This window comes from Parus major, chromosome 9 (assembly GCF_001522545.3).
Source record: "Parus major isolate Abel chromosome 9, Parus_major1.1, whole genome shotgun sequence".
Classification (NCBI taxonomy): Eukaryota; Metazoa; Chordata; class Aves; order Passeriformes; family Paridae; genus Parus; species Parus major.
Window position 1 is genome coordinate 158,122 of NC_031778.1, and position 12,096 is coordinate 170,217.

At 56.5% G+C, this 12,096-nt stretch overlaps 1 protein-coding gene across 16 annotated transcripts in view; it reads left to right on the plus strand.

The window, feature by feature from the left end:
- KIF1A (kinesin family member 1A) overlaps positions 1-12,096 on the plus strand; it is a 41,533-nt gene that overhangs the window by 11,423 nt on the left and 18,014 nt on the right. For 4 of the 16 annotated variants that reach the window (XM_015638031.1, XM_015638034.1, XM_015638036.1 and 1 more), the window contains exons 8-27: positions 235-312; positions 630-695; positions 986-1,003; positions 1,376-1,451; positions 1,562-1,640; positions 1,908-2,050; positions 2,457-2,483; positions 3,806-4,014; positions 4,508-4,587; positions 4,918-4,993; positions 7,011-7,090; positions 7,355-7,461; positions 8,032-8,115; positions 8,234-8,414; positions 8,497-8,569; positions 8,818-8,911; positions 9,018-9,166; positions 9,322-9,500; positions 9,588-9,725; positions 10,540-10,800. In XM_015638031.1, coding sequence (XP_015493517.1) covers positions 235-312; positions 630-695; positions 986-1,003; positions 1,376-1,451; positions 1,562-1,640; positions 1,908-2,050; positions 2,457-2,483; positions 3,806-4,014; positions 4,508-4,587; positions 4,918-4,993; positions 7,011-7,090; positions 7,355-7,461; positions 8,032-8,115; positions 8,234-8,414; positions 8,497-8,569; positions 8,818-8,911; positions 9,018-9,166; positions 9,322-9,500; positions 9,588-9,725; positions 10,540-10,800 — 2,198 coding nt within the window. The remainder of the gene's footprint in view (positions 1-234; positions 313-629; positions 696-985; positions 1,004-1,375; positions 1,452-1,561; positions 1,641-1,907; positions 2,051-2,456; positions 2,484-3,805; positions 4,015-4,507; positions 4,588-4,917; positions 4,994-7,010; positions 7,091-7,354; positions 7,462-8,031; positions 8,116-8,233; positions 8,415-8,496; positions 8,570-8,817; positions 8,912-9,017; positions 9,167-9,321; positions 9,501-9,587; positions 9,726-10,539; positions 10,801-12,096) is intronic. The other 12 variants (XM_015638033.1, XM_015638046.2, XM_015638037.1 and 9 more) reach the window with 7 other exon arrangements.

The following is a 12,096-nucleotide window of genomic DNA, read 5'->3' on the forward strand; positions in this document are numbered from 1 at the left end:
CCAGGCACTTTCTAGGCTTGTGGTCCCTGGAGGGACCGGCCCCTGGACAGGATATCTGGCAGCTGGTACCCTTCAGCCCTTCCTGCAAGGATATTAGCCCTGCTCCTGAGCAACTCCCACAAGGCAGAGCCCACTGCTGCCCTTAGAGCAGTGTCATCCTGCAAGAGGTTTTGGCTTCGTGCCGGGCAAGGTTCGCTGTGCCCACAGGGCTGACAGCCTCCCCTCTGCCTGCAGGTCAGCAAAATCAGCTTGGTGGACCTGGCTGGGAGTGAGCGAGCGGATTCCACAGGCGCCAAGGGCACAAGGCTAAAGGTGAGAGCTGACCTGAGATCCCCTTCTGCTGCTGGGGACACCGTGTCCTCCTCCCTCCGTCCTCATCCCCCGCCAGAACATCCCCTTTTCCTTGCCTGGTTCCTTGCCCACTGTGCCACAAAAAATCCTTGATCAGATTGTTTGAAAGCTGCCTAGTGCCAGTTTCACCAGGGTCCATGAATCCCAGCTTGGGGGTGCTGGTTACCCAGTAAGACCAGCTGCTCTTTGCCCACACCATACTGGATATTCCACATTTTCTCCTTTAATGTGGCTCTGAAATGGGGCCTGAGCATCTGGGCTTTTCCTCTTCTATCCAGGAAGGAGCTAACATCAACAAGTCCTTGACCACTCTGGGGAAAGTCATCTCTGCCCTGGCTGAAATGGTAGGTAGCTGGAGAACAGATAAACAGCAGCACTGGGGGGGAATGGGCTCGGGCCAGCAGGGGTGGGCTCAGCTCTGAGGGATGGAGCATCCCAGCTCCATGGGATGGAGCATCCCAGCTCTGAGGGGTGGGCAGACACATCCCAAACTGTCTCTGCAGCCGGGACAAGCTGGGTTGCTGAAGATGCCATCTGCAGGGGGACCTGTGCCACTCTCTACTTGAGGGCCAGGGATCTGTGGTGCCAAGGAAAAAAGCATCTCCCTTAAACAGTCTCTCCATTTCCTTTGCAGGATTCGGGGCCAAACAAGGTAGGTGTCCAGGCTGGATGGAGAAAGAGATGTTGGTTTTGAGCACCGTGGGAGTGGGTGGGAGTGGGTTGCAGAGTGGTTTGGGAGTGAGACTGCCTGGAACTCAAGCCATTCTTCTCTTGGGGGCTGGCAGAATGTTCAGCCTCCTCCTTCCTCTGGGGCTTTCAGTAGCCAGCCTTAAACAACCCTCCCAGCTCAGGGCATGTCACAGGCAGGACCTGTGACAAGGTACACCTATGTACCTGGGCAAGGTTGCAGTGCCTGGGAAGAGCCATCCTGCCCCAAGTCCCCATGGCTGGGGACCAGCTGTCACCTTCCCTTTCAGAAGAGCAGGCAGCTTGACAGCCCTTCCCTTTGCTTTCCATTTCCCAGAACAAAAAGAAGAAAAAGACAGACTTCATCCCATACCGAGACTCGGTGCTGACCTGGCTGCTGCGGGAGAACCTGGGTGAGGACAGGTGGGAGGTGTGGTCTGGTGATGGCGGTGGCTGCCAAGCTGAGTGGGGACAGGGGGCACAAGGACCAGCGTCTCCCTCATGGCTGTATCTCACTGGGCAGGAGGCAACTCCAGAACTGCCATGGTCGCTGCTCTCAGTCCTGCTGACATCAACTACGATGAGACCCTCAGCACCCTCAGGTAGGAAGAAGTGCCCTTGTTCTCCCTAGAGTGAGCAAGAACAGGGGAGGGAGGCTGTCTGAGGCCCAGGCACATGCTCTCTGTCCCCGGCTGAGGGTGTACTGTGGAGGGAACCTGCAAGCCCAGACAAAAGGCCAAAGGATTGTCCTGGCACTGGGATCCTCCAAAGGATCCCTTGCTGGAGGGGCTCTGCAACACTTTTGCTTGGCCAGCAGCTGGAGTTTTGCCCCTGTTCTCACTGTTGCTCAAGACCCTGCCCTTCCCTAGGTATGCTGACCGTGCCAAGCAGATCCGCTGCAATGCTGTCATCAACGAGGACCCCAACAACAAGCTCATCCGGGAGCTGAAGGACGAGGTGGCACGACTGCGTGACCTTCTCTACGCCCAGGGCCTTGGGGACATCATTGACAGTAGGTACCATGGCTGCTCTCTGCCAGTGCCTCCAGACAGCGATGGGCTGAGGTCCCGCCAGCCTGCAGGGCTGATGTCCCCACAGCCCCCCTGCATCCTGCTGCACTGGCACCACAGCAGCATCATGCTGCCTCTGGTGAGCCCCCTGCACGCATGTTCACAGCCCCCGGTCCCCTCCTGTGGCAGAGGGAGCTGCTTTCTGCCCAGCAAACCTTCCCTTCTTCCCTTCCACCCACCATCTTCAGCATCCAGCGCCTGGCAGAGGTGCCAGGAAGGTGTTACTGGGACTGCACAATGCCCATGGGCTCCCCTCCCTGTGCTGTCTGATTTCCTACTGAGATGAACCCCCTCTTGTTCTGTTCTCTCTGTCTTACCCCCGCTCCCTGCCCTCTCTTTCTCTCTTAGCCCATCCTGCTGCGGGAGGATCCAAATGTGTGTATTCCCCATCACTGGTACTCTCTGTTGCTTCACGGCTTTTTGGAGATCTGGGGTGTGCCCAGGGGCACCCGTGCAGCATGGGGAGGGCTCCCACAGCAAGGCCCTGCTGATGGAGCACTGTGTGCTGCCCATCCTCAGGGAGCTGCCACAGGGGATGGTGGTGCCAGAGTCGTGGCACCACCTGGGCTTGGGCTAGTGCTGAAGGGACCAATGTCTTCCCACTTGGCCGTGCCAAGTCCGCACGGGGACCTCCTCCTTCATGCTGTTGTGATGTTTCCTGTTGCTGCTGCTGCTGCTGCTGCTGCTGCTTCTGCTGGTCCTGTGTCTCACTGAGCCTGGCACGGCCCGCGGGTGGGATGCGATGGTGCTCTGCTGATGACGTGGTGGGTGGTGGTGGCCAGGAGGCTTTGGCCAGTGGATAAGCACTATGGTCCCATCCCAGCCAGGGTCAGGCAGCTCAGCCAGGCTATGGCGAGCCTGCTGAGGAGACAGGGGCCTGGCTGTCCCCTCCTGGCTCAGCCGCCCTGGATGTGGACTAATGGAGATGGGTGATTAATCCTGCACCTGCTGACCTGTGACCTGCCTGCCTCTGGCACACCGCTCTGAGAACCAGTAACTCCTCTGGGAGGGCTGGAGGAGCATCTCCCATACCTGGGTACTAAGCCACCACAGCTGATTCTTGGGATGCCAGCTGGCAAGCGCCACTGCCTGCAGTCCTGGCTTCGTTCTCTGTCTGCCTGGCCGAGGTGCTGCTCCAGCAGGCCACGGGCTTCCTTTGAGCAGACCCTGTGAGGGAATCCTGCAGCTTCTCCTGCCCTGTCTGCCTGACCCCTTTGTAGGGCAGAGGGCCACCCCCTCTCATCCCCTTCCCCTCCCATTCTCTGCTCCCAGATCTGGCTTATCTGGGTTGTCTGGCAAGGGAAACCCACCCAGGCTGTATGAGATGGAGAGCATGACAGAGGCAGTGGCACATACTTGGAGAGGACATTTGATCCCAGACCTGATGGATGCAGGACCTGAGGTTGCAAGAAAAGTGTCCCTGGGAGGCCAGGCTGGCTGCTCCCGGCATCTGCTTCACCAAACAGCCCTGTTCCCTGAGGGGCTGCCCAGGCTGGGGAAGAGAGTGCCTGCCCTTGTCCTGTTGCTGTCTGTGCTGCTGCGCTCTTGCCTGTGCCTTTTCCTGTAATTTCTGGCTTTTTTCTCGATGCACCGGCCACTCTTTTTTTTTTTTCCCAACAGCTTTTCTTGTCTCTGTCTTTCTCTGTCATCCTGTCTGTGTGTCTTTCCCTGGCCCATCCCTCCTTCCACGCCCATAGATGTGTCCGACTTTGAGAACAATAATGATGCTAGAGGGACAGAGCTGAGTCACCGCCATGACAATCTCTCCACAGTGACCAATGCCATTGCTGGGATCAGCCCCTCTTCCTCCCTCTCTGCCTTGTCCAGCCGTGCTGCCTCGGTTGCCAGCCTCCATGAACGCATCATGTTTGCTCCAGGCAGCGAAGAGGCAATTGAGAGGCTCAAGGTAAGAGGCTGGTGCCCTGGTTCCCTCTCCCTCTCCCTCCTTTCCCTTTCCCCTCCATGCAGAGGGTGCTCAGTGTTTTCTGGAAGCCCGTGAAGGGTGATCCTCATGGGAAGCAATACTTGAATGTGTTCTTGCAGAATGGACAGACCCAGAGCTTGCCCAGACTGAGGGGCTGGGTGTTGTAGAGTCATCCCGGTGCTGCCTTCTGGGGGATGGCTGCCTTTAACCTGTGGGACGGGTGCTTCGGGCTTGGGATGGTTCATTCCCGTCATGGGAAGAGTGCTCCTGGTCCAGCATGGTGCAGGAGTGGACTGGTTTTTGTGCCTCACTCTTTGAGGATGGGACTGATGGAAAGATGTGGGTGAAATGCTGCTGCAGCTTGTATAAACAAGGCTGAAGCTGGAACCGGTGTCCCACTGAAGCAGGCTGGGGAGAGTGGCTAGGTGTGCTGCCCACAAATGCACTAACCCCCTGTTTAACCCACCCTTGCCAGGAAACAGAGAAAATCATTGCAGAGCTGAACGAGACGTGGGAGGAGAAGCTGCGTAGGACAGAAGCGATACGGATGGAAAGGTGGGTGGGCTGCGGTGGAATGGGACAGGATGGGATGGTACAAGTGGCGTTCCTTGGCCATTTCCCATCCTCTGCACTCTGCTAGACCAGTTGCATTCTTGGGGCAGCCAGTTTGAGTGTCCAGCTGGATCTTGGCTTGCCCCCTGGGAGCCCCGGTGGCCACCATGTCGTTGCTGCACAGGTGTGCTGCTCTGAAAAACCTGAATTGTCACGAGAGCTGCAGCAAGCCCTGCATTGCAATCCATGGGACAAACCATGGGCTTCCATCCTGCTGCTAGCCCCAGGGATGCATGGAGTTTTGACAGGCACTTCTTTCTCTTGCTCCTTCAGGGAAGCATTGCTGGCTGAAATGGGGGTGGCCATGAGGGAGGATGGAGGCACCTTGGGTGTTTTTTCTCCTAAAAAGGTAGGATCATCCTATTCTCTTCTTCCTGGGGACTGGTTTGTAGCCCTGCAGATCCCTTCTGATCCACTCTGTCACAGCTGGCCAGTCCCATATACTTCACTAGCCTTTTCTTGGCTCTGAAACCTCTGAGAGGAATTCCAGGATTGAGCCTGCTGGGTACAGACACGGGTAGAAATCCATGGGTGAATGTCCACCCTCCGCTGCTGGCTTGCTGTCCCCCTTCATGAGGGTATTTTCTGATGATCATTCTCTTGGACTTGGGTGTTAACTTACAAAATTTCATACTTTCAGATATTTAAAATTGCTGTCTCTGAAGCGAGCAAGTCCTTGCTGAGAAATGTGGGTGGGCAAATATTCCATCTTTTTATTGCTTGTAACATTTGGCTTGGCCAAACCTCTTAAGTGTATATGTCCTCAGCCCAGGTGGTGATAAAGGCTTCACAGCCTTCCCCTTACGTGGCCCAGTTGACTTTTAGGATAAACTTGTACACTGTTGTGTTTTTCTTGTCCCAGCTGCTGCCTGTTAGGACTCCAGACCTTTGGGTAGGAAGCGTGGGGGTTTATTCCCCGAAGCAGGTTGGTCTTGGAGGTGGGGCATTGCTGTGGTGGTCTTGGTGCCTCCTTGCTCTTCAGCTATCTGGCAGGTGGAAACTCTTCTGACTTCTCCAGTGGCTGGTGAGGAAAGTTAGCTTTGATATGTGCAAACTCCATTTTGCTATGGGCATTGCGTTTTGCTGTCCTCCTGTGCACCGTGGCTGGGGTGGTTATGGCTCCAGGAGCTCAGTGGAAGGTCACCCCCAGCTTTACAAATCTGGACAAAAACTGCAAGTGAAGGGGGTCTCAGCCCCCAGGGCTGTATGTCTGTCCAGTGGGGCCAGAGGTTAAATGTTACAGCCAACTTCTGCCAGCCACCACGGAGAAGAGCCCACCTTTCCCTTGACCTCCAGCTCTGCTGCCCTGTTTGCAGTGAGTCTCTGCTGTCAGCCAAGGCTTGTGGCACCATGGTGAGGGGTCCCCTCTGCATGCAGGGGTCTCAACAGGCTGATAAGGGGTTCCTTACAGCCACTGTTGAAACTCAGAACTTCTCCCACTGATTCATACTCCTGGGACTGCCCCTGTTCCCTGAAGGTGTAATCCCTGTGGCCAGAGAGGCCTGGGGATGGGGGAGAAATTTTCTTCTTATCAAGAATAAAGTGTGGTTTGTGACCCAGGGGAAGAAAGGGCTGTGAGGGATCTGTTATGAATGAAGAAGACCAGAAAGTGAAATTCAGCCTGCAGATGAGGCTTCAGGTCTGCACTGCTTTTGGATGAACCTCTGGGATCTGCTCTTTTTGGATGCATCATCTGGTGTACAATCAGTAGAGGAAAACAGGCACTTTTACTTCCTTTTTGACCTTCCTTTTTTGACAGGGGGGCAAGGTTCGATTAGGTATTGGGAAGAAATTCTTTGCTTTGATGATGATGAGGCCCTGGCACAGGTTTCTCAGGGAAGCTGTGGCTGCCCTATTCCTGGAATTGTTCAAGGTCAGGTTAGATGGGTTTTGGAACAATCTGGTCTAATGGAAGATGTCCCTACCCATGGCATGGGGGTGAAGTGAGATGAGCTCTTAATGTCCCTTCCAAGCCAACACATTACATGATTTTATAATACACAGCACAGGTTAGAAGGGTCCTGCCTTCTGAGACATACCAGGGATTCCCTGTGGGAAGGTTTTGGCATTGTGTTGGGCCTGTCTGGAACATGAATTTTTGAAGGTGGCCGGAGGAGGGGTAACTAGGACCCAGCCCTGTGAGGAGAAAAGCAAGGAAGCTCATAGAAGCGTCTTCATGCCAGCCTCTCTGCAGTCCCCTGGACAAGTACACCCGTCTGGACATGTCGCCCTGAAGACACAGAGGGCAGGACAGTCTGTGCAGAGGCAACCTGCAGTGCTGCTGAGCTCCCCACTTCCTCCAGAGCACCCCTCAGTGCCTGGGTAGGCAGGGCACACAGGGGTGACTCCTTGTTCGTCTCTCCCAGACACCGCACTTGGTCAACCTGAATGAGGATCCGCTCATGTCCGAGTGTCTTCTCTACTACATCAAGGATGGGATAACAAGGTGAGGGCCAGGTCCCATGGAGCAGTGGGAGCAGTGTCCGTATCTCAGGGCCTGACTGCCCCAGGTGGGCAGTGGGGTGACAACTGTCCCCAGGCTGGCCGCTGTTCCCAGGGCATCCCCAAAGTGCATCCTCAAAGTGCAAACTCCCAAGATTTTGGTCTTGCAGTGCACCAAGGGTTGCTCCTGTCAGCTGCAAGGATGGGCCTGGGGGGAGACTCAGGAAGGGCTGCTTTGATGGAGGATTGAGCTAGATTTCCCCTGCAGGGTTGGCCGGGAAGATGCTGAGAAGAGGCAGGACATTGTTCTCAGCGGGCACTTCATTAAAGAAGAGCACTGCCTGTTCCGCAGCGACACCAGAAGTGGTGGTGAAGGTATTGCTTGTCTGGAGGGGCTTCGCTGCCCTGGGGACCCATCCCTCTGCATGTCCTCAGCCCCTGCCCCCAGCTGAATGCCCTGCCCTCCTCAAACTCGTTGGGCTTTCCTGCATGGATATGGCCTCTCCATACTTCCAGACAAGCTACTTATGGCCAGGAGGGCAGCTCGCACAAGGCATGTGGGAAGAAAGTAAAGTGAGGAGATCGGGGCAGGATTGCCTGAGCAGGTATCTCCCACTCAAGATGTGGTGTGGGATCCACCCCCCAAAATTGGCAGGAACCTGGGTGTGGGAGATGAGCCTAGGGAGGATTTGCCTTCTGGAGGCTCTGGTCTCCTCTCACATGCAATTTCCAGCTGCCCTTATGCTTGGGATTGCTCTGATTAACATCAGGTTGGCCGAGTCCTGTTAGCTGCCCTTGGTGTGGGTGCTGCTGGTGGGTACCACCCACACCTGGGGGGCTGGCTGAGGCAGCTCGCCCTTCCTGAGGCTGCTGGAGCAGGACACAGAGGATTTATCCTTCACCTTCCACCTTACCTTCACTCCCCTCTCCCCACCATCTCCACAGTGATAGTGACCCTGGAACCCTGTGAAGGTGCTGACACCTATGTGAATGGCAAAAAGGTGACAGAGCCCAGCATCCTGCGCTCAGGTGGGTCCCTGGGGCTGGCACATCAGAGCCGCTCCGACCCAACCTCCTCCCATGAGGGCCTTGCACTTGTCCCACGTTAAACCCACACCTTTCCCCCACCCCGTGCACATCCCTGCAGGAAACCGCATCATCATGGGCAAGAGCCACGTCTTCCGCTTCAACCACCCCGAGCAGGCTCGGCAGGAGCGGGAGCGGACGCCGTGTGCTGAGACCCCCGCAGAGCCTGTGGACTGGGCGTTTGCCCAGAGAGAGCTGCTGGAGAAGCAAGGCATCGACATGAAACAGGAGATGGAGCAGAGGTGAGAGCACGGGCAGAGGTGCTGGGGAGTTGGGTGTTCACTTCCAGGCTGGTCATCCTCTCCTCCCCTCATTTCCACCTAGGCTCCAGGAACTGGAGGACCAGTACCGGAGAGAGCGGGAAGAGGCCAATTACCTTCTGGAGCAGCAGAGGCTGGTAGGTGGCCGGGATGTGGCTCTTTCTCAGGCTGCCCAGGCACGACTGAAATCCTGGCAGATGTTTGTGTGGGGTGGATCTGTGCTCTACAAGCAAGTGCAGATCTGTTGTTCCTGGAGTCGTCATCACAAGCACTGATGCAGAGCAGGGAGGAGGCTGTGCTCCTGCAGAGGAGAGCAGTGCAATGTGGCAGCATTTAGGAAGGTGCCACCAGTGGGTTGCATCACCTCTCTTCCTGTTTCCCCCAGGACTATGAGAGCAAACTGGAGGCTTTGCAGAAGCAGATGGATTCTAGGTACTACCCTGAGGCAAATGAGGAGGAGGAAGAACCTGAGGATGAAGGTGAGAGCCGGGGAGCCACCACGAGGTTTTGATGCTCTCTGTGGGAGCGTGAAGAGTGAACTGTGGGTTGATGTAGTGGGGTGACTGTCCCTCCATGTCCCCACAGTGCAGTGGACAGAGCGGGAATTCGAGCTCGCCCTCTGGGCCTTTAGGAAGTGGAAGTGGTACCAGTTCACCTCCCTCCGCGACCTGCTCTGGGGCAACGCTATTTTCCTCAAGGAAGCCAATGCCATCAGTGTGGAGCTGAAAAAGAAGGTGGGTGGCCGGGCTCCTTCCTGGCTCGCTGCAGCACCCACAGCAGAGGCCACGAGAACAGGCAGCCAGGACATGCTGAGGGGAGGCGGCCAGAGGCAGCTCACCAAGCTTTCTGTCCTCCCAGGTGTCTCACTAGCCCCTCTGCCCCTCTGCAGGTCCAGTTCCAGTTTGTGCTCCTCACGGACACTCTGTACTCGCCTCTCCCTCCCGACCTGCTGCCTCCCGATGCTGCCAAGGACCGGGAGAAGCGGCCCTTCCCCCGGACCATTGTGGCTGTAGAGGTGCAGGACCAGAAGAACGGGGCAACACATTACTGGACCCTGGAGAAGCTGAGGTGGGTGAGACATGGCTGTGCCAGGAGGGTTCGGGTGCCCACAGCCCTGTGTCTCACCGCCACCATCGGCACCGCCTCTCCCTGCAGGCAGCGCCTGGACCTGATGCGTGAGATGTATGACCGAGCAGCAGAAGTGCCTTCCAGTGTCATCGAGGACTGTGACAACGTGGTGACTGGAGGAGACCCTTTCTACGACCGCTTTCCCTGGTTCAGGCTGGTCGGCAGGTGAGCGCTTTGGCTCCTTCAAGGCGTGGCTGGGACCCAGAGATAGTCCTGCAGGAGATGACACTGCCAGCGCTGCCCACCACGAGCGGGGCACTCATCCCCCTGTGAGACTGCGGTGTGATGGCTCTCCTCCGTGTTGGCTGCCAGCACCCCAGGGGACCCACCAGCTGCTGGCAACGCTCCTGCTGCCTGCCATAACCCAGTGCTGAGAGCCACAGGCTCCAGGCTTGGGGGGTGCGGGGGCCTGTGGCTGTCCAGCAGGCAGGGAGGCTGTGACCTCCACTGCGGTGGGCATGTGTCTCTGTGCACGCGCTGGTGTCTGAGCATCTGTCTGTACCGTGTGTACCGCGTGTCTCCGTGCGCTTCCTGCACACCGATGGAAGGCTGCACTGCCAGCAATGAAGATGGGCCACCCTGGAGAAGGCTAGGGCAGGGCAGGGGGAGCAGGGGGCTGAGCTGCGTGGCCTGGAGGCATTCCCCCGTGCTGTAGCACAAGGAGGGGTTCTCTCCAGCAGCAGGAGTAGTGGCGAGCCTTTGTGCCACCTGCTCTGTCCCTGCGTTCCCTGCAAAGCCAGCAAAGGGAGTCCCCAGCATTCACACTGGTTCCATGGGTTGCTCTTTTGTCTGGCTGTTGGTGGCTTTAGAGATGCACCAGATGGGCAGGTCTTTGTTCCCAATGTCCCTTGATTTAAGCAGACAAAAAACCCACCCCAAAACCTAACCAAGAAAAAACAAAAAAAAAGCAAGATTCCTGTTCTTTCTGTTTGGAACAGCTGGTGTTAACGTGTCTTCTATCTTGTTGTACTAACCTTAGTTCAGATATCTCTGGCTGCAACAGCTCTCCTCTTTTCAACACATGCATGAGCGAGCGCATGGCTGATCTCACCCCCTCCCCTACCTTCTCGAACCCCGACTCCGACATCACCGAGCCTGCTGACGAGCAGCACCAGGGGCAGGAGGAGGAGGAGGAGGAGGAGGAGGAGGACCTGGAGGAAGACATCTTTCCGGAGTGCCCGCTGTGTGATGGCCGGGATCCATTTTACGACCGCTTCCCCCTGTTCAGTTTAGTAGGAAGGTTGGTGAGGTTTTAGGAGAGCATGCCGGGAAGGACCTAGCTCTTTCGCATGAGGGAACTGCTTTTGGACACGACTCCCACCTCCGGGGCATCCCGGAGGTGCAGGGGGTGGCCGGCTGGGATTGCCTGGCGAGGTTCCCGCTGAGGTAGGGCTCTGAGAAGCATACTGGTAGTGAGGGATGGCAAGGGAAGGCAAATGGGGCCTTCCTTTATGTGGGTACCTTTTTGGGAGAGACCCTGAGAAGTGCAGCTCTGCTGTGTCTCCAACACCAAATGAACCAGGGGAGCCACCTGGGGGTCCTGGTCCTGGGAATTTCTGTCCCGGGAAGTAGCACTTCCCACCTGGCTTGGGATGACCTTATGGTGCCGCTGAGTGAGGACACACGGGCGCTTCAAAACCCTGTGTGCCTCTGGCACTGGCTGGGCTATCCCGGCTGCGTTGGTCAGTGTGAGCCTCCCTGAATTTGGAGGCTTGGATGTCCCCAAGTGGTTGTGGGGGATGAAGCTGAGGGGACTGAGGGGAGAGCTGGATGCAGGACAGAGTATCAAAAGCAGTGTTTGCTCTTACCAGCTCTAGCCAGTGCTTGGCTTGGGGCCATACCTGCCAGCTTGGCATAGGAGATGTCCAGGGAGCTTGTGGGGACCTGAGTGTAGGCTCCAGCTCCTCTTTAGCTGGAGCCAGGGACAAGAAACTTTGATTTCTCATACCTGTTGGCTGGAGATGCTCTTGGGCTCCAGAGGAGCTGCCAGCTTTCTCTGAGGTTTTTCCAAGGGGGTGTGCACCAGGAGCTGTTCTGAGAACCTTTGCCTCAGGCAGGGGCTCCCTGACTGGGGTGGGCTGGGGCTCCTCTTCCTCAGTGTGCCAGAGACAGGCAGAATGGTGGGAAGGAGGGATCAAAGCAGGCAGAGAGGGTGGAGGTGGGGTAAGAGTCCTGCAGCCTCAGACCGAAAGAGCTGGGTTCTTCCCCTTTTATTTTATTTTTTCCTTTTTCCTTATTTAAAAGAAAAAAAAATATCAAAACAACCCCAAAACTCTCAAGGGCACCTCAAAAAACCAAATAAGGCCCTGTGGCAGCGGCCCTACTCCATGCCGGGGGCGTGTTCCCCAGAGCTTGGTGCCTCCTGACTTCTTTTGAGTCTGCCCTGGGTTTGGCTCCCCGCGCAGCAGCTCCGCCGGCCACATTTCTTGTGAAGTGTGTTTGGATTGGTTTATGATTGGATCCTTGTCTTTGATTTTCCTTCTTCCTTTCTTCCTTCCTTCCTTTCTTCCTTTCTTCCTTTCTTCCTTTCTTCCTT